Source organism: Mustelus asterias, unplaced genomic scaffold, assembly GCF_964213995.1.
Source record: "Mustelus asterias unplaced genomic scaffold, sMusAst1.hap1.1 HAP1_SCAFFOLD_1408, whole genome shotgun sequence".
NCBI classification, from domain to species: domain Eukaryota; kingdom Metazoa; phylum Chordata; class Chondrichthyes; order Carcharhiniformes; family Triakidae; genus Mustelus; species Mustelus asterias.
The window spans coordinates 45,624-67,877 of NW_027591353.1; the positions used below are offsets into that span (position 1 = coordinate 45,624).

Sequence of the window (22,254 nt, forward strand, 5' to 3'; positions counted from 1 at the left end):
TGCGCCCGGGTCTCTCTGTCTCTGTGCGCCCGGGTCTCTCTGTCTCTGTGCGCCCGGGTCTCTCTGTCTCTGTGCGCCCGGGTCTCTCTGTCTCTGTGCGCCCGGGTCTCTCTGTCTCTGTGCGCCCGGGTCTCTCTGTCTCTGTGCGCCCGGGTCTCTCTGTCTCTGTGCGCCCGGGTCTCTCTGTCTCTGTGCGCCCGGGTCTCTCTGTCTCTGTGCGCCCGGGTCTCTCTGTCTCTGTGCGCCCGGGTCTCTCTGTCTCTGTGCGCCCGGGTCTCTCTGTCTCTGTGCGCCCGGGTCTCTCTGTCTCTGTGCGCCCGGGTCTCTCTGTCTCTGTGCGCCCGGGTCTCTCTGTCTCTGTGCGCCCGGGTCTCTCTGTCTCTGTGCGCCCGGGTCTCTCTGTCTCTGTGCGCCCGGGTCTCTCTGTCTCTGTGCGCCCGGGTCTCTCTGTCTCTGTGCGCCCGGGTCTCTCGGTCTCTGTGCGCCCGGGTCTCTCGGTCTCTGTGCGCGCGTGTCGGTCCGTCTGTCAGTTCATAAGATATGGGAGCAGAATTAGGGCATTCGGCCCTTCGAGTCTGCTTTGCCGTTTGATCATGGCTGATATGCTCCTCCCCCCCCCCCCCCATTTTCCTGCCTTCTCCCCAGAACCCTTCAACCCATTACCAATTAAAAATCTTAAATTTACTCACTGTCCCAGCATCTACCACACTTTGGGGTAGTGAATTCCACGGATTCACAACGCTTTGCGAGAAGTAGTTTCTCCTCAACTGTGTTAAATTTGCTACCCCTTATCCTGATACTATGACCTCTCATTCTAGAATGTCCCACAAGAGGAAGCATCTGCTCCACGTTTACCTTATCCATACCTTTTATCATCTTGTATTCTACAATTTGATCTCCCCTCGTTTTTCTAAATTTCAGAGAGTGTCGGCCTAAACTGTTCAATCTCTCTTCATCCGACAAACCCGTCATCTCTGGAATCAATCTAGTGAACCTCCTCTGAACTGCCTCCAATGCCACTACATCTTTTCTCTAATGTGGGGACCAAAACTGTGTATAATACTCCAGGTGCGGCCTCACCAATACTTTGTATAGTTGCAACAATACTTCCTTACCTTTATGTTCTATTCCTTTAGCTATAAATGCCAACATTCCATTCACTTTCTTTATTATCTGCTCTACCTGCATGCTGGTTTTCTGTGACTCATTAATGAGGACACCCAGATCCCTCTGCACCAGAGCACCCCGAAGTGTCTCCCCATTTAGATAATAAGTCGCATTCCCATTTTTCTGACCAAAATGCATGACCTCGCACATATTCCCATTAAACTCCATCTGCCACACTTTGGCCCAGTCTCCTGACCTTTCTATATCCATTTGTAAGGTTCTTATTTTCTCATTGCAACTTACTGTCCTGCCTATTTTTGTGTCTTTTGCAAATTTGGCTATAGAGCCTTCTATCCCTGTATCCAAGTCATTAATATAGATTGTAAATATCTGAGGCCCCAAGGACCGAACCCTGTGGCACCCCACTATTTACTTCTTGCCATCCAGAAAAAAAAACATTTATTCCGACTCTCTGTCTTCTGTCCATCAGCCAGTCACCTATCCAAGCTAATAAATTACCCCTAATCCCATGTGATCTAACCTTGTGAATTCACCTTTTGTGCGGCACCTTATCAAATGCCTTCCGGAAGTCCGAACTACATCTACAGGATCCCCATTATCCACATTGCTTGTTACATCTTCTAGGAGCTCTAGCAAATTAGTCAAAAATGATTTGCCCTTTATAAAACCATGCTGACTCTGATGGATAGCGTTTTGATTTTCCAAATGTCCTAATATTGCTTCCTTGATGATTGATTCTAACACTTTCCCAGCAACAGATGTTAAACTAACTGGTCTGTAATTTCCCACAATTTGCCTCCCTCCCTTTTCGAATAAGGGCGTTACATTAGCATTTTTCCAATCCACTGAAACCTTTCCTATGTTCAGGGAATTTTGGAATATTATAATCAATGGATCCACTATCTCCACTGCCACTTCCTTCAATACCCTAGGATGTAGGCCATCAGGACTGGGGGACTTGTCTGTACTCAATCCTAATGGTTTGCTGAGTACCTTTTCCTTATCGAAGTTGATTGTTCTAATTTTACCCTTTCTATTGCCTCTGACTTGCCTGTTCCTATAGGAATGGGACTAGTGTCCTCAACCGTGAAAACTGAGGCAAAGTATTGATTTAGCATCTCTGCCATTTCAGTGTTCCCCACTATTAACCCTCCGGTTTCATCTTCCAAGGGACTAACATTCACCTCAGCAATTCTCTTCCCTTTTATTTTGCGCTAGTTTTCTTTCGTAATTTACCTTGGCTCTTATTATTATTTTTTTAGTATCCCTTTGTTTATGTTTGAAAGTTTCCCAATCATCCAGCCTGCCACTGGCCTTTGTAATATGGTATACCTTAGTTTTTGTCTTTATATTGTCCTTGACCTCCTTGTTTAGCCATGGATGTTTTTAACTCCCCTTACCATCTTTCTTCCTCACTGGGATATATTTTAGTTGTGAGGAATTGAGTATCTCCTTAAACAACTGCCACTGTTTATCCGCTGTCCTACCTTTTAGCCTTTCTGCCCACTCTACTCGGGCCAAATCTCTGTGCGTGTGCGTCTCTGTATATTTGTAAGTAAGCTGTTTGATATTGGAAGGCAGTGTGTCAAAAAAAAATGAATGTGTCGGCTGACTAAAAGCTGGGGTGTGTGGGTCAAATCATGTGATGAAGCTTCCAGGAATACATTTAATCAGTTGGTGACCCTAATGCAGTTGATCCACTTCATTCCTTTGTTTTTTCTTGTTTCAATTTTCTTAAATTGATTTTGCATCCCTGTTGATTTTTTTTATTATCGCTGAGCAATCCAATTTAATCACGGTTTATCTTGTTAAGAGCTGAGTATGTAGTGTAAAAACATGGCCACGGAGCTTTAAACACAAAGGTAAGTCTAATTTGTTGTAAGTAAATAGATTTTGGAAAAAAGTCAATCGTCATAAAAGTTGAACTCAAAAATAATCCAAATGATCAGAGATTAAAAATGATTTATGTTGGAGAGCAAATAAAATGCACCAAAATAGGGAAATTGTTCCTCATGTTTAATATTAGTATTCTGTACAATATTTTATAATCATTCATTATTTTTGTTTGAGCAACAGCACAGGTGATTTGCTAGTTAATGGGTCAGATGGTAAATGTTACAGCGCAACTAGTTATTTCAGGCAAGCCAAAGGTTAAAATTGCATTAAAAGTGACCAAACTCTGAATACCAATGTTTGGGATGGAATGGTACTTCGAAAGACAAAGAGGATATTGATGTTTCCGTGCAACATTAGCCCAAGGAATGCGACTGACACACAGTAAAACATCGGTGGATTCATACATGCAATCAGAAATAGATATGGTGAAAGGATTCTGTGAAAATTGATAAAATGGCATAGTTTTTGGGTCATTAAACTGATGCGAGGCTGAGGAAAGTGGATCTACTTTCTTTGAAAACAAGGTTCAAGCCCAAGATATAGTTCATGTTTCCAAAGCAAAAGGAACAATTCAGTAACATTGATGCAGAACCAGAGGAAACCATAATGACCTCAAGTAACTATGAGCTTGAAAAGTATCTTCTTACAGACTCAGCTTTTAGAATGGATTACCAGCCAGTCCAGTAAATAATGTGCTTAAGGATTTAAAAGGAAATTGGACCAATTCCTGATTCATCAGCAAGTAGAGCAATATGAGGAAGGGTCACAAAACTCTTAATCCGGTCCTGAAAAAGGCCAAAGTCTTCAGAGAAAGTTGAGTGATTAGGCGTTCCTCTATTCTTGAAGTTCTTTGTGTGTGCGTGTCTGTACTAAGTACAGATACACATGCAGTTCACTCACAAGGGAGGCAAAGAAGAAGGGTGGGGTCAGCAGAAATGTGTCCTTGAGGCCACAATGGGATCAACAATTGAATGGTGGAGCCAAAAGGCCTACTCCTGTTCCTTATTCGTGTAAGGACTGAGTGCAGCTGGATGTTTGGTCTGAATATAAATGTAGGTTGAGGTCCAGGAGTTAACAATTAATATACATATACCATAAAAGCATCCTGATTTGAAATAAATTCATAGGATTGGACATGGATTAACTCCATGGGAATAAAACAAATGTCTCCTCCCCACCCCATCTTGCCTTAAAGTGACAACACAGCTTGAATTTTGGGGAAAATAACTTGGAAGGGGTCCCATTTTGAGATCGGCTGATGAACCTGTAGGGGCTAGGCACAAAACTAGATGCAAATGCAAGCTTTGAGGAGGAGACTAAAGGCTGCAAAGAGATATGGACAGTATTGCTGAAAAAAAATTTGTTTGCAAGAAGCAATGCAAGGGAAATCAACAAATTTATACTGTATGAGATGGGAGTGCTGATTGGCAAATGGACGTTGATTGCTGGAGGCCTTGCAATGCCAATGCACCAGTTGACAGTGACTGGCAGTTAACTGCTGAGTAAGCAGCTTGACTATGGTAAGGCATTTCGCTGAGGAATGAACTTGTTATTTTGTTTAGCTGAAGCAGGTGCAATGTGTGTTATGTACATGTTCTTTCTGTCTGCAAAGAACAGACCCCTGTTCCAGCACACACACGTGTCACACTGTGAGCCTGATTGACCATCTTAAATTGGTTGTCAGCATAATTCTCAGCTCACTGAGGATTATTTAGCAAATGTTGTCCAATTGCGGAACCACATCTAATATTGGACACTCTTTTGAGTTTTGCAAGCACGGGCTGGTTGGGCACGGTCTGTACTTTGCCCATTGCAACAGTGGCTGAGACAAGCTGTTTGCTTTGACCTGTCAGTCTTTGGGATGCAAATAACTGGCATCACACTGGCACTGAAATTCATACACCACATTATCATTTGTGTGATAGGTAGAACATCTTTTTGGATTGACAACAGCATCTTGTTAGTGGTGAATACCAATCATGTTGCTACTGCATAGTAGCAGCGTGTAACAGCTAACTTCACTTCACATTTTTGAGATACCTACCCCTTCCAAGGTGAGTCACCTGATGAAGGAGCAGTGCTCCAAAAGCCTGTGATACCAAATACCTGTTGGACTTTAACCTGGTGTTGTGAGACTTCTTACTGTGCCCACCCCAGTCCAACATGGGCATCTCCACATCAAGGTAATCTGAGGCAGACGGGGCATGTTTCGGGGCTGAAAGTGATGGCCTTGGGCGATGAGTAGCCATTGTCCCACAGGATATCCTGATGAGTGCAAGATGAAAAGCTTTGACAATAAAAGTATTTTTTTCAGCAATATTCTGTACTGCCAAATGACTAGATATAGATCGGTTAAGTGAGTTGGCAACAAGATGGCAGATTAAATATAATGTGGGTAAGCACGCATGAGGTTATTCACTTTGCTATTAAGAATATAAAGGCAGATTTTTAAAAAAAAGCATCTTCATGCTGATCAGAGAGACTTAGATGTACTGGTACAAGGAACACGCAGCATGCAGTTGTTGCAAGCTATTAGGAAGACAAATGGTATATTGGTCTTGATTGTCAGAGGAATGAAATACCAGAACAAGAAAAAGCAAAATACTGCAGATGCTGGAAGTCTGAAGTAAAAAAAAAATGCTGGAAATATTCCACAGGTCGGGTAGCGTCTGTGGAGAGAGAAACAGAGTTGATGTTTCAGGTTGATGACCTTTCAGAACTGAAGAAAGATAGAAACTTTTACACTTGTAAAAGGTGTGAGGGGTGGCAGAAACCAGGTAGGAAGAATAAAAAGGAAGGTATGTGATAGGGTGGACAGCAGGAGAGACTAAATTACAGAAGATTTCAGGATGCAAAAGCTAAAGAGAGTGGTAATGGATATAGTAAAGAAACAAAGGTCTCGGTGAGGTGTGAATAGCTTTACATCAGCCTTCTGAATGCAGCATGTAGCGATAAGAAAGAAACCAACAAAAAAAGACCAAAAAAGCAGAAAAGATGGAGGTAGAGGCGATGTTCTAAAGCGGTTGAATTCAAATCTGAGACCAGAAAGCTGTTGAATGTCGCTTGTCATTTTAATTCTCCACTTGCTCCCACTCTGACCTTTCTGTCCTTGGCCTGCTACAGTGTTGCAACACAAGCTCAAGGAGCCACACGTAGTATTTCATCTCACTCCTGGTTTGGTGTGGGAGGGTGTCGGGGGGGGTGGAAGGGGTGGTTTAGTATCTCCAAGACCAAAGTTCTGGCTTGGCTTGACAAGATTGGCTGATGCACCATTTTGCGCAGGAAAATTTTAATATTACGCCTTGTACTCTGGTTTCAAAGCTACAGCAGAACCAGCTAGAACTCCATGAGGTCCGGATGTCTCACCGGCAGCTTCAAGTGAAAGTGGATGAAATGAATGAGGAGATGAGTCTACACAGCGTAAGCCCAACAAGTACGTCACTATTGTCAGAAATTGAGCAGAGCATGGAAGCAGAGGAGCTGGAACAGGAGAGAGAACAGGTACTGAATTACACAACTCTGCAATGTTAATTATATATAAGAATTGTATGGTTCTGAGCAGTAACTGAAGATTCACTCGTGCTCCTATAAATAGGAACAGGCTGGAACAGAGGTTGTTGGTTTGCAATGTTTATCTCTAAATAAGTGCTTGGAAAATTGTGTATTGATTGGCTCCGGTTCTGTCCTTCACCAACTGGCCTTCTGGATTATAACATGATTCAAAAAATGGTTGTCTAAAGGTGAAGGTTGGAAACTAACAAAAAAAAAAATTTCAGACAGAAAACTAAAATCCACGGACCGTTGTGGAAAATGGAAAATGTAATTGTCAGAATCTGAATCGTATGACCATTGGAAGAATGACGTGGGTATGTGGATGTGGGTAATCAATGAGAAAACAAGGCATGGCCTTGGCGTTATTGCATCCTACCAGAAGTAAACTATCTTGAGGTAATTTAAATACTTCAGTTAGATACTGATCAAAGTTTGGATCATCCATTCGAGTTCTTGGATGAATCTTACAAAAAAGATGATGTGCTAAATGTTTATGAGACATGGTTGGAATTTGATAGGTTTCGGAAAACAGTTGGGATATTCCTTGGAAAAATAGATCATGGACTTTAATGATCCCAGGATGGGTGCCAGCATTAACCTCAGAATCGCAGGATTGTTATGGCACAGAAGGAGGCCATTCGGCCCGCTGTGTCTGCACTGGCTGTCCAAACAAGCATCATGACTTGGTGCCGTTCCCCTAACATTTCCCCATACTCCTGCACATTGCTCCTATTCAGATAATCAGGCTGATTCCTGGGATGGTAGGATTGTCTCATGAGGGAAATTGCGTCGACTTGGACTGTAGTCACTGCGTTTAAGAAGAATGAAAAGTGATCTGATTAAAATTATAAAATTCTGAGATGGCTGGACAGACTGGATGCAGAGATATTGTTTCCTCTGTCTGGGAGATCTAGAACAAGCATCAAAGCCTCAGGAAACAGGGTAGGTCATTTAGGACTGAGATGAGGGGAAATTTCTCCACTCAGAGGGTGGTGAATCTGTGGAATTCTCTGCCAAAAAGTGCCGTGGAGGCCAAGTCACTGAATATATTTAGGAAGGAGGTGTCAAGGGGTAAGGGGAGGGTGCTGGAGTATGGTGTTGAGATAGAGGATCAGTCATGATCATACTGAATGGCAGAGTAAGCTCAAAGGGCTGAATGGCCTACTCCTATTTTCTGTGGTTCTGATGTCCACTTGAATGCCTCGATTGAACCTGGCTGTACCACAACTCCAGATAGTGCTCAACAATCCGTTGTGTGTAAAAGCTTTTTCTCACATCACATTTGCTAAACTACTGGATGATCAGATATCCAATGTGGCCAGGCTTCTGGTTCTAACTAGTGTCAGTTTTTGGATAAGGAAACCGCCTGTTGGATCAGATGTCAGCTGCCTTAAAACAAAATCCTGGGAAATAAGCAGTCATTCTCTTCAGCCTTTAAGGAATGATTGAAACATTCTGCGATGACACAAAGAATAGAAGACTTGATGATTGCCAGATTTTGACATAATCCAGATACTCAGCACAACAGAAGGATTAAGGACAGGAAAAGTGCGAGGTAATGCCTTTGGGAAGAGTTGGCAAGGCAAGGGATTAGTCAATAAATTGTAAGATACAGATAAGAGTTGACGAATAGAAAGACCTTGGAATGCATGTTCACAGATCCCTGAAGACAGGTCAGGTGTATAAGGTTTCTATGAAGGCATGCAAGATAATTTTCTCTGTTAGCCAAGGCATGGAATATAAGAGCAGGTAAGTTATGCTAAAATCACTGTTAGAATATTGCTTATGGTTTTAATCATGTGATCACACTAGAGAAGGCAAAGAGGAGATTAATGAGGATGTTGCCAGGAATGGAAAGGTTAGCGATGAGGAAATATTGGATAGGCTCGGGGTGGTTTCTTTGCAATAGAGGAGGCCGAGGGGAAATGTCATTTAACTAAATTGACCATAATCTGAAGTTTGGAGGTCGGGACTGGTGAACTTCGGATCTCCCACACGTGCCACGCCGGTGGAAACTGGTCGCACATGTGCAGCACTACCCTTTCACATTCTTCAGGCTAAGAGCGACCCTGTGTGCCTGCGCAGGCTTTGGAGAGATCCCAGAAAGGAAGTTCCGGCTAAGGGACAAAGATATGGAACAGAAATAAGTCCTGGTAAGTTAAATTGCAAGAAAGGAGCAGAGAGGCAGGCTCCAACATAGAGGACGAGCTGCAGGGAGCAGACCTTAAGCAAAGTGGGTGCGAGAGAAGCCCTGAAGATCTGAGAAGACAGCCGAAGTTGGTGACTCCATGCTATGGGCTTTTGGTACACTTTTGAGCCGTGGTGTTCTGCTTGGCACAGCCAAGGACCTGAAATTGTGTTTGGAAGGTGAAGCTCGTGTGTATTTGGAAATCCAAGGGAAATGAAATTCAAAAGGTGAGATTGGAATCCTATATACTGAATCAATTATACTACTTCAATAACAATAGAGAACATGACTGCAGACAAAAGCAGCTGCAACAAAATCCCAGGGACTGCTCAAAACATCCTGCAGAGAAACATGATTAAAATATGTTTCCTAACAGCACAGTATCGTCACATTGGGACTTGAACCCAGAGTTTCTGACTCTGAGGCAAGGACACTACCCACTGTGTCACAAGACCTCCTCTCAAAGTCACCAAAGAGAGTTGTAATTCCATCTAACATAGCTGGAGAAAGCTATTTTACAAGTACTGGTGTAGTAGTGATACAACGCTGTTCAGTAAACCTTCTACGGAAAAAGGTGAAATTGAAACATGACAGAAGGAAAAGGCAATTATTTTTGGAAGAATATTATGTATTCCCTTGACAAGACTGATGTTTCTCATCAGGATTTGAAGTATTTGTTGATCAGTTGTGAAGAATTCAAGTGAAGAAAACAAACTGTCCTGAAGTTACAAAAACAATTTACTCATCCTGCTTGTTAAAAGCTAAAAATCCAGATAGATGCAGATGTATTTGAAGTATATATGAGACAAATAGAAGAGATTAGTGAGAAATGTAAAATCTGTAAAAAGTATCAAAGCGTGCTACTGGATCCTATTGTAAGCCTTCCGTTAACATGCGACTTTAACAAGGTAGTTAAATGGATCCAATGGTATGATTCAAAGAAATATTTTCATTCTATGTTCTGTAGACCTGGTGACCAGGTTTAGTCTGTTGGACTTTAATCACAGTGGCACAGTGGTCAGCACTGCTGCCTCACAGCGCCAAGGATCTGGGTTCAATTCCAGCCTCGAGTCACTGTGTGTATGGAGTTTGCACATTCTCCCTGTGCTTGCATGGGTTTCCTCTGGGTGCCCCAGTTTCCTCCCACATTCCAAAGATGTGCGGGTTAGATGGATTGGCCATATTCAATTGTCCCTTAGTGCCAGGGGGATTATCAGGGTAAATATGTGGGATTATGGGGATAGGGCCTGGGTGGGATTGTGGTCGGTGTAGGCTCGATGGGCCGAATGGCCGCCTCCTGCACTGTAGGGATTCTATGATGCATATTTGCATTCACAATTAAATATGGCATGACATTTTAGCTGATCAACCAAAAAACTACAAGTTAACAACCATCTTGGCATGAGCTGCCCGTGCAAAGAATTCATGCCATATCGTTGGAGGATGTAGTCCCCATCAATTACTCTGGGGGAAATCCCTACCTGTCTTTTGTTCTGTGTGATGATAATCCTGCTACAATTTGTTCATATCTGTCGACCTATTTGAATGCTGCACATATAGAGAGATGGGTTTTCGTCAAGATTGAGATCTCAGAGATTCTTTGAAGTGCACTCAGCCTCATGTTAGCCCATCTGAAAGAGAATTTATTTCAGGAGATTTGGAGCATTATGGAATGGCCCTAGTGAGGTATTCAATGATAACAGTGCTTACCAAACATGGTGATCAAAACTGTTGAGGTTTATTCATCGTAAATAATTGGAATTAATTACAAGATCCCAAAATCTGTGCAACTGATAGAAGTAAACAAGGCACCTCAAATGTTGATGTGTTTTACGATGTCTTCTTAGGAACAGAATATAGTAGATCAACAGCTAGATTTCGATAATGTGAGCGATCATGATTCACACGACAGTGCAAACATATCCACAGGCCAGTTGTCCCAAATGGGTACTTGGATTTCATATGAAACAGTGTGGCTTAATGGAGAGTTGCATCAAATGTGGGACATGCAGCAAAAGCTACTAGTAAGCGTAAATATTGGTTGAATGTTCAGGATGATGGCGAAGAGGCAAGGTTCCTGCATTGGGTGAAAGAGTGGAGAATGAGAGAGCGCAATTACTGATACAGTCCAGAAGTGACTCTTGTGTGGAAACGAACAGGAGAAAGAATCTCCAATCCTGCAAGAGAACAGTTTTCTGGAACTAATCCGAACAGATGTAAAAGTGGAATGGGAGGCCAGAGCTCCAATAGATTGAATAATGAAGTAAAGACCACAGAACAGTCTCACAACCAGGAGTTCTCATGACTATGAAGTTAGGGTAGCTGATAATAAACCTGGCAATAACCTAATAAGAGAGGCAAAATAAGAGAGTTAAGACAGTTAGAGAGTACTTTGAATTTATTCTGAGGTACCTAACAAGGATCCACCAGCTTTGTCACACAGGTAGATTTGTACTGAGACAGGATTTATAAGGCTATAGCGAGCCCAGTAGCTAAGTTGTGAAGTGTGACTGGAAGACACAGATATTAGATAGATTCTCCCACAGCTGGAAAAATAATCTTGAAAATCCTTTGGTCTACACTTCCAGGTAGCTAAATCAGTGTAAGAAATGTATTTCTACATGGCGATACTTTTCAGAGAGAAGTCTTTCTGAAACCACCTAAAGAGGCAGTGGATGTAGAAGAAAAACTGAGAGCAAACAAATGCCTGTGATCTGCCTCCAGGGTATGACATTTTTCAGTGAGATCTGTTTTGCTGAAAGTAGGTTGTGTTCAACTAAAAACAGATTGCTCAATATTTTACTGGTATCCTAAAGGAAATCTTCAGGCATCTTCTTGATGAATTCCAGAGAGGGGTGTTTTACCTTTTTGAATTGGTGCCAGGAAAGGTGAATGAACTGTAAAGATTTCATTAAAAAAGGGAACTCTTGGAGGGAATAGAGAGCAGAACTGTCTTTACAAGATGTAGTGTTACGTTAACAGTACATTTGGAATGCTTCAAACATTAACAGTCCCTAACAGGATTCTAATAGGCTTACCAGTCTAGAGAAGATGCAATGGTTTCTATATCAGAATAAGCAGCTATGAACATCAGACCAGAAAGGCAGTACTTCAGTGATGGTGATGTTGGATTTTATTGGACGTTACCTTGATTTTGGAGTTCATCTTTCAGCGGTAATTATCAGGTTTAGTCGTGTTTAACCTCAAAATCAAATTGTTAGTGACTCAATCTCCAGAGTTTGGCTCAAGCATGGAAGCAATGCAGGTAGCAATTGGGATAGAAAATTACTGACGCTGAGGAGCTAAAGGTAATTGTTTAGAAAATTTGGAGACACTGCAGGAAGGAATTTCAAACAGCTGAAGTAAAGAGTGCAGAAATAATTTACTAGGATGCTACCAAGGACGTGCTGGTTTGAGTTATAAGAAGAGGCTGGATAGACTGGGACTTTTTTCTCTGAGCGTAGGAGGCTGAGGGGTGATCATATAGAGGTCTATAAAATAATGAGGGGCATAGATCAGTTAGATAGTCAATATCTTTTCCCAAAGGTAGGGGAGTCTAAAACTAGAGGGCATAGGTTTAAGGTGAGAGAGGAGAGATACAGAAGTGTCCAGAGGGGCAGTTTTTTCACACACAGGGTGGTGAGTGTCTGGAACAAGCTGCCAGAGATGTAGTAGAGGCGGGTACAGTTTTGTCTTTTAAAAAGCATTTAGACGGTTACATGGGTAAGATAGGCATATATATAATATATGCCTATGGATGGGCCAAACGTGGGCAATTGGGACTAGCCTAGGGTTTAAAAAAAAAAGGGCGGCATGGACAAGTTGGGCCGAAGGGCCTGTTTCCATGCTGTAAACCTCTGACTCTATAAGAGGTTCCAGGTGATGCCATGCAAGGCCCTTAGCTGTGGGTTGCCCATGGGACTGGCTCCAGTTGTTGCTTCAAGTGTTTGCATATCCACATCAAGCTCTCTTTTGCCAGGTTCTGTGTTTAGGTGCAGATTTGATCTGATTTAGTGATGTACTGTTTGTATAGTTGTATCTTCAGCTTGCCGCATGTCTCTCTGCAAAACTCACAGCATTGTTCTCCATTCATCACAGCTGAGAATAGAACTCTGGGAGGCTTACTGCCAGGTACGCTCACTGTGCTCACACCTGAGAGGAAATGACATCACGGACTCTGCACTTTCCACTGACTCCTCGATGGATGAATCTTCTGACACTTCCTCTGCCAAAGATATCCCCACAGGGAGCCTACACACGGCACTGCATGAACTCAAGCGCCTGATCCAGAACATTCTTGATGGAAACGAGTCTACGGTACGTTAGTTTGAATGAACTCATATGCACAGTGTGCACAGTAGGCAAATTCAAACCGGGCACATGCTAAGTACATACAGGTTGAATTTTCTTGGAAGAATAGTCATACAGACTCAAAACACCAACTCTGTTTCTCTCTCCACAGATGCTTCCAGACATGCTGAGTTTTTCCAGCATTTTCTGTTTTTATTTCAGATTTTCAGAATCTGCAGTATTTTGCTTGCATGCTATTGCATTAAATGCACTTTGTCTCAATGGTCAACATATTCAGCTCCCTATAGGTGCACAGGCTCCCACCAAAAACAGATATTGTAATATAATCAGGCTGGCACAGTGGTTAGCACTGCTGCCTCACAGTGCCAGGGACCCTGGGTTCGATTCCCAGCTTGGGTCACTGTCTCTGTGGAGTTTGCACATTCTCCCCGTGTCTGCGTGGGTTTCCTCCCACACTCCAAAGATGTGCAGGTTAGGTGGATTGGCCGTGCTAAATCGCCCCTTAGTGTCAGGGGGACTAGCTAGGGTAAATACATGGGGTTATGGGGATAGGGCCTGGGTGGGATTGTGGTTGGTGCAGATTCGATGGGCCGAATGGCCTCCTTCTGTACTGTAGGATTCCATAAAAGCAAGTTGCTGCAGAATCTGGAATCTGAAACAAAAACAGAAAATGCTGGAAAATCTCAGCCAGTCTGACAGCATCTGTGGAGAGAGAATAGAGCCAACGTTTCGAGTCTGGATGACCCTTTGTCAGAGAGTCTTTATACAGATATTACTGTAATGCTTAAATATTTTAGAAAAAAAGCTACATTTGAAAGATAGTGGTCTAATTATTTCAATTAAAATATAAAAAAATGACACAACTCAGCAGGTGGGCAGCATCTTTCGAGAGAGGAACAGAATTAATCTTTCAGGTTAATGACCTTTCATCAAGTCACTGGCCACTTGAACAAAGCTTCGTGGATGACAAGTCCTGATGAAAGGTGATCGACTTTGAGCATTTGAAACGCTGTAATGCTCAAAGCTATGGGGCCCACTGCTGGAAAATGGGATTGGAATAGATAGGTGCATGATGGTTGGTGCATGATGGTTGGTGCATGATGGTTGGTGCATGGCACTGACAGCTTTGTTGTCATTCAATTTCACGGTCCTTGGACTAGCCTTTGATTTACAGTTTAATGCTTTTTACGCTACATGCTCAAGGGTTGTTTATTTATCTTCCCCTTCATGGTTGGCTGCATCTTAAGTACTCCCCATTGTTCCTAACCACACTGTTTATGAACGTCCTAGTTCTGTTCGACAGCTATAAGCAAACCTCAAAGCATCTAAGTGCTTTCAATTCCTTTTCTATAAAGACTGTGTTTAGGGTGCATGTTCACCATCTAGTTTAGGTTGCAGGCAGGCTTCTGGGACTGCAGTGCCAACAGGAAGCTCCTTGCAATGATAGGTCAGCAACCCTATCATCAGAGGTAGGAGCTGCAGATGTTTGGGGGGGGGGGGGGGGGGGGTGAAAAGATTTTTAAAATGTTTATCATTATAAGTACTCCAGCTCTCAGGCCATCAATGTGGAGGGGCAACCCTTCCACTGGACATCCAGAGATGTAGAGATGTACTGTTACTGGACAGCTATGGAGTGTGAGATGTTCTTGGGGGAGGGGGGGTGGTGGGGGTGGTCATCCACTCTCCCTCCGTCCCTCTGCAATCAGCACGCTGACTGGCAAATGCCCAGCGGTTTCTGCTGAGTGGTCATAATATGCCATTTGTTTGGGCCATCTACCCCACCTGAACCTGGAACTAAAAAGGCCGGGAGCATGGCAGGAGATCTACATGCTAGCCAGTGACAGGAATCTGTGGCCCATCTACTTCAGGCAGTGGCCATTTGAAAATTTGTTGCATAAAGCCGTAACCTCCGTGTTGCCCAGCATTGTATTCGGGAAGTAGCTCAAAGATAATTCCTGTGGATGTTCCCAGGTAAAGTTTGCACACCATTGCCCAGAAGCGAAAATTCCCCTGGGCATTTTCTCTGCCCTGGGGACCATCCAAAAATGCAACTTAATGCAGCTGATTCCACCTGGGTTATATCAATAGATTGCGGACATTGTGGTAATGTCACTGAACTTGCAGTCCTGAGGCCCAGGCTTATGTTTTGGGGGCGTGGGTTCAAATCTCACCAAGGCAGCTGGGGGAATTTAAATTCAGTTAATAAATCTGGAATATAAAGCTAGCCTCAGTCATGGTGACCATGAAACTGTCACCGGTTGTCATAGAATATTCCGTTTGCTTCACAAATATCCTTTCGGGAAGGGCGGCACAGTGGTTAGCACTGCTGCCTCACAGCGCCACGGACCTGGTTTCGACTCCCGACTTGGGTCACTGTCTGTGTGGAGTTTGCACGTTCTCCCCGTGTCTGCATGGGTTTCTTCCGGGTGCCCCGGTTTCCTCCCACAGTCCAAAGATGTGCGGGTTAGGTTGATTAGCCATGCTAAATTGCCCCTTAGTATCAGGGGGACTAGCTAGGGTAAATGCATGGGGTTATGGGGATAGGGCCTGGGTGAGATTGTGGTTGGAGCAGACTCGATGGGCTGTATGGCCTCCTTCTGCACTGTAGGGATTCTATAATTCTATGAAATCTACCTTTACCTTGTCTGGTCTATATGAGATTCCAGACCCACTGCAATTTGATTGACTCTTTAAGAGCCCTCGAAAAATGACCTTGCTAGCGATGCCCACCTCCTTTAACAGAATGAAGATCAGCTTCCCTTGTTTAGGGCAGCTCATGCCATTAAAAAAGGGGGGTGTGGCCTCCTTCACGTTGGCTGCACTTTGCTGCTAGGCTCCAGGTACACCCTGTCTCCACGGGGCCCCCCCCACCCCACCCCTCCCCTGGCCTGAATTGAACCGTTGGGCTAGATAGGATCAAAAACAATTAGGAAAGAAATTGGGCCTGGAGAGCCAATGGTGCCAATTCGACACTAATACCACTCCGAGGAAGTTCAGGCCCAATCATTGCTGCCACCCGTCCCTCACTGCTATCTGCGTGCAGCACTCTCATCCAGTGTTTGTGGGGGTGTAACAGCTTCTAATTCCATGTGTTATTTGGTGTGCACACCATTCAACCAATGGTTTTAATACTGAAGAGGGGAAAACTTTCCTATTTGGGTATCCAGTTTCAGCTTGAAGCACTCCTGTGTCAGGTAAAGCAAAAAGCATCTGTAAAACTAATACACTGCCAAAACCTCTCAAAGGCACATCCTACCAATTCAGTGACATTTTTCTCTCTTTTCACCACAACTTCTGATCTATAAACGCTTTAGAAAGCTGCGCTCTAAGTTTGATTTATAAAACAGCGTTGACGTAGCTTTGTGGAACATTGGCTCAAGATGGACTCTGAGGGCCCTATTTTTACCATTGCGTCACGCCCATTTTCGGGCGCGAAAACGTGGTAAAGTCGGGTGTGAGGCCATTAACGCGATCCGCGTCCGCGCAGATGGCCATTTTACCGAAATCCGGGAATGGCGGTGATCCGATTCACGCCCAAAATGGGCGCAACGGCGATTTAAATGCATTTGCATGTATTTCAATTGAATTAATGAGCTGCCCGCCCAACTTTATCAGCATTTCCCCCTTTACCGCCGTGTTCGCCGATCTGAAATCATGCCAAAATGAACCTGCTGAATAAAAGTCTGAATCGGGCGCTCCAGCTGCTGAAGAGGCGCATTCAGAGTTTCCAATGGCTCTTTAATTCAGATCAGTGGTGGGGGGGAGGAGGGAGGTGGGTCAGATCATTCTCTGGTTGCGGGGGGGGGGGAGAGGAGGGGATGGGTCAGATGTATCTCTGGTGGGGAGCGGTTGGGGGCGGGGGGGGAAAGAAGGCCTGATCGTTGTCTGGTGGTGGGGGGGAAGGCTGATCGTTGTCTGGGAGGGAGGGGAGGGCTGAGCATTGTCTGGTGGTGGGGGCGGAGGCCAGACCATTCTCTGCGAGGGGGCGGTGGGGAAGGAGTGAGGCCAGACTATTTTCTGGGGGGAGGTGGGTAAGATGTACCTCTGGTGTGGAGGGGGAAGGGGAGCCCCGATTGCTCACTGGTGGGGGTGGGGGGGGGGGGCGCGGTGCAGGTGGATCTCTGGTGGGGGGGGCAGGGGGGTCTGCTGCCACTCTGCGGACGATTGGTGGGGGGAAGGGGGCAGGGAGTCGTGATCGGTCTGGGTAGCGGGGGCGTGGGTGGATAAGGGGGCCAGTGATGTCTGTGGGGGCCATCGCTCCCGCTTTTGGCTCCCGGGCCGCAGAAAGCGGCCCGGGAGCGATCTGACACGGGTGCGCTTTTTCAAATTTTTTTCCAACTGCGCATGCACAGTTCAGAGCTCCGATCGTTTCAGGCATGCTAAGCCCCGCCCATGGTGCGATTCCGAGCCGCGATTATTTTTTCAGGTGAGTGCGTATGGGGTGCCTGAAAGCAGATTTCCAAGTCGGATCTGAATTGCGCCTAGATTCAGCACTCAGAATGAAAATGGTAAAATCAGGCCCTGAATGTCAGGTATACTGCATAGTGAACTCTGGACTGCTCTCTGTGGGCTGATTTTTACAAGACTTGTCCTCTTGCTGATGTTGTCTTTCTAGGTGGTGCTGCTGAGAGTGGAAATGAATGCAGTGAAAGAGGAGAGAGACAAGTTAAAGGTGACATCTGAAGAAAAGGAACAAGACAAGCAGCTTCAGAAAGCTCTCAGCGACCTGGATGAGGCCGTAGCACGGTAAGAAGCTGGTCAGAGGAAGATGAATGGCCATGAGCAACTCCAGGCTAAGATGAGCCACAGTTAAAGTTTATAGCTGACGATTACCTCAACATCAATCCCACTCCAGCAGTAGTATTTGGCAGCATAAACCATGCCACGCTCCCCCCTCCTGCCCAAAGCAAATACTCAATACGGTGAATTTAAATCATCCTTTTTCCAATGACCTTTGTACTGGTGTCAATATCCATTCAAATAGCTTGTAGTCTGACTAAGTCTATGATCCAGGGAAGGTGGTGGAAAAGTGGTATTGTCACTGGACTACTATTCTATAGACCCAGAGTAATCGTCTGAGGACCTGGGTTCAAATCCCACCACAGCTGATGGTGAAATTGGAATTCAGTTAAAGATCTGGAATTTTAAAAATATTCTACTGATGAGTATGAAACCATTGTCGATTTGTTGTAAAAACCCATCTGGTTCACTAATGTCTTTTAGGGAAGGAAATCTGTTGTCCTTACCTGGTCCTGTGATTCCAGACCCACAGCAATGTGATTGACTTTTGAAATGTATTCCTTTCTCAGAGTTACAAAGCCAGAGTGAACAGGGCAAGCCCATAATCCACCTCCTTGCTTGCTCCAAAAAACAATTCAAATTCAACCCAATTCATGGTCCTGAGGCAAGGGACATATTAGATACAAGCTGACAAGAACAGGCATTGCACCTGATCTCATGCCAAATCTTAACCAAAGGGGTTGCTGGAAAGGGAGCATTTATTGCCCACTCTTAAATGTCCTCTAAACAAGGGCAATTAGGGATGGACAATAAATTCTGGCCCAGTCAGAGAAGCCCACATTATGTGAACTAATAAAAAAAATGCATTGTCATCATATCCAAAAGGAATTCCACCGCACTTGACATTGTGCATCTGTAATGCCCAAATTATTGAATTTGCAAAGTATGAAAACAGCTGACCTTGCTCTCTGACTCACCTGTCTAAAGAAATTTGTCTAACTGCAACGCTAATTGTGCAGATCTGAATATAATTGTATCCCAGGATGAAGAAGTGAAGATCTCGGGGTAACCCGCATTTATCGTCAGTTTCAAACAGATCTGATTTTGCAAAATATGTCGGGAAAATAATTTCAACAGTTCTTGAGTAACCTACTCTTCGCTCACTTAACCCTCCCCCCCTCCCCCAATCTCAGCTAAGATTATCATAACTGATCATTAGCCCCTTGACATTCATAATGTCGGATAAAACCAATCAGAGAAGACTTAAACCTGAAGTGGGAGCTCATGGGATCAGGGATTTTGTAAATTGGATTATTAATTGACTGGGTAACTAATGAGCTATAAAAGGTAGCAACTGGACTATTGAGCACTCCAGGGACTGATCCTTCAGCTCTGCCCTATATTATAATTATTAAAGCATCAATATGGGGTGGTTGTGCAGCACAGATCACCAAATTCCCAAACTCATTGTCGGGGTTATGCAGAGACCAGACAAGAAATCAAAGGCAATCATTTTTGGACCACTTTCCTATCATTCTTGGGAACTGGTTTGGAGGGATATTGGAGATCTGGGAACTAGTGAAACAGACCATGCACATGCGCAAATACTTGGCATATATCATGGGAATACTGTGGGAAAAGTGGGAGTGTAACCTAGAAAAAGAGTGAGATGATTTCACATCACAGACTGATCCAGCAGAGTTTATTATTAAACCATTCCCTTCACACACCTCTCACCACCCTACTCAATCATTAAAATGTTTGCTTTTAAAGATCAAAGTGTGAAATTACAATTCCTGTCTCCTGCTCAGAATTGCACCTGTCTTTCCTGTTTTTCTATTCTTCCTTTTCCTGTTTTGCCTTTGTGTCATTCAGTTAATGATCCTTTATTTTCCACTCCTGTATTCACTTTGCTATGGTTAAAACGCCAATCCAGTCAAACTGGAATTTGCCCTACATAGAACTCTTTGAAGCATACTTTAGGAACAAGTTAACTGTCCGCAGTCCAAAAGGCTCACAATCTCAAAGAAATGTGTGGGGTGAATATTTCTGCGGAGTTCTGTAAATAGAGGTTCCAGCCGAGGACCAGAGTGACCCTTCTAATCTTGTATCTAAAACAGAAACCCAGATAGAGTAAGCCCAGGAGGAATATCAAGGAGCATCTCAACACAAAAAGTGATCAATACCTGCAGTGACCTTCTGGGTAAGGTGATGGGTAGGAAAATACCATTGAGTCATTTGAGGGACATTTGTAAGTCTTCAGATATATAAGCAGTTCATGCCTGCATGCACAAAGACCTGTGCAGCACAAGCCCAAACAGATTAGGTGGCACGTAACATTGACATGAGACAAGTGCCAGGAAATGGCTATCCCTGTGTCGAGAAGCTCTAACTACCTCCCCTTGATATTCACTCGTGTTATCATTGTCGAAACCCCATCATCAACATCTTGGGGATCACAATGGGCCAGCCAAATAAATACTGTGGCTACAAGAGCAGGTCAGGAATTGGATATTCTGCAGCAAGTAACTCACCTCCTGACTACCATAAGCCTGCTTGCCATCGACAAGGAACAACTGTGATGATATACTCTTCACCTGCCCATGATAGAATCATAGAATCCCTACAGTGCAGAAGGAGGCCATTCGGCCCATCGAGTCTGCACCGACCACAATCCCACTCAGACCCTATCCCCGTAATCCCACTCGGATCCTATCCTGTAACCCCACATATTTACCCTGCTAATTCCCCTGACACTAAGGGAGAATTTAGCATGACCAGTCCACCTAACCAGCATGTCTTTCGGACTGTGGGAGGAAACCAAAGCACCCGGAGGAAACCCACGCAGACCGGGGGAGAATGTGCAAACTCCACGAAGACAGTGACCCAAGCCTGGAATTGAACCCTGGCACTGTGAGGCAGCAGTGCTCACCACTGTGCCACCGTGCTGCTCCCACTGTGTGGGTTGTACACAGAATTTGAAAGGAGAGGGCTTGATCAGTAGAATGACCTTCTCATATTTTGTCTACACTTCCTGCTGTCTCAGAAAAGCAATCAGCATAATTAAAGACCCCAGGTGCCCCGGACATTCTCTCTTCCACCTTCTTCCATCGGGAAAAAGATACAAAAATCTGAGGACACATACCAACCGACACAAAAACAGCTTCTTCCCTGTTGCTGTCAGACTTTTGAATGGACCTACCTCGCATTAAGTTGACCTTTCTCTACACCCTAGCTATGACGGCAACACTACATTCCGCACTTTTTCCTTTTCTTCCCTATGTAGGGTATACTTTGTCTGTATAGCGCACAAGAAACAATACTTTTCACTGTATACTCACACGTGACAGATCAAATCAAATATTTTATACATTTTTAACCTCTTTTGAGTGTAAAATAAGAAATTGAGAGCAAGGCGGCAAAGAAATGGGGAGATAGATTGTACCAGGGCAGTCAGTCTCACCTGTGCATTCAACTTGGTCAGAAACAAGCAAGCAGGCTGTATAAGGGTAAACTATGCTGTAGGAAAATTCTTTGCGTTGCATACTAAAGATGCGACAGAATAGTTCTGGGAAAACATTTACATGAAAAAAATCCCAAATAAAAGAATATCATGGTGACCCAATCAAATGTTAACAATCGAGTTTAGTCAGAGCTTTGAAGATTACCGTAAAAACAGAAGAAGCCAAGAACCAGCAAGGTTACTTTGTCAATTTAGATGCATCGACAAGATCTTTCCAGGATAGTTTCATCTCTATGTTACTTTGAATTTCGAATTGTAAGATAAAGTGCATAGCGTTACTTCATCTGCTAGTAGTGAATCATGTGTATTACTTCTGGAGATACCCTAGACCGTAGGACATAGGAGAAGTAGGCCATTCAGCCCATCGAGTCTGCTCTGTCATTCAATGAGATCATGACTGATCTGATCTGTGTTAATCCTCAACTTCACTTCCCGTCTTATCTCCATAACCCTTGATTCTCTTACTGATTAAAAATCTATCTCAGCCTTAGACATACTTAGCAACCCACCCTCTCCAACCCTCTGTGGTAAAGAATTCCACAGATTCACTACCCTCTGAAAGAATAAATTCTGCCTCATCTCTGTCTTAATGAGCGACCTCTTACTCTGAGATTGTGCCCTCTGGTCCTAGACTCTCCCACGAGGGAAAACAACCTCTCAGCATCTATGCTGAGAATCCTACATATCTCAATAAGGTTGCCTTATTGAGTGCTCCTGCTGTACCTCATGAGGTAACTGTTGGAACCATGTGATCAGGGATAAAATGAATGAGTGAAAAATCCAGTTTTGACAATAAACTTAGTTCAGCCTTGGATTGCTTCTGTCCTGAAGTTGCACCTTGACAAGAAAATGATTTTGTTTCTGGTCAGAATCAGAGTCTTGACCTTCACACGATGGGCAGTGTGCCTTGTTAATG

General features: G+C 44.0%; 1 protein-coding gene across 1 annotated transcript in view; it reads left to right on the forward strand.

Moving 5' to 3' along the window:
* LOC144488247 (BICD family-like cargo adapter 1) overlaps positions 1-22,254 on the forward strand; it is a 65,567-nt gene that overhangs the window by 31,613 nt on the left and 11,700 nt on the right. Inside the window, exons 4-6 of the mRNA XM_078206281.1 lie at positions 6,346-6,525; positions 12,863-13,081; positions 17,691-17,821. Coding sequence (XP_078062407.1) covers positions 6,346-6,525; positions 12,863-13,081; positions 17,691-17,821 — 530 coding nt within the window. The remainder of the gene's footprint in view (positions 1-6,345; positions 6,526-12,862; positions 13,082-17,690; positions 17,822-22,254) is intronic.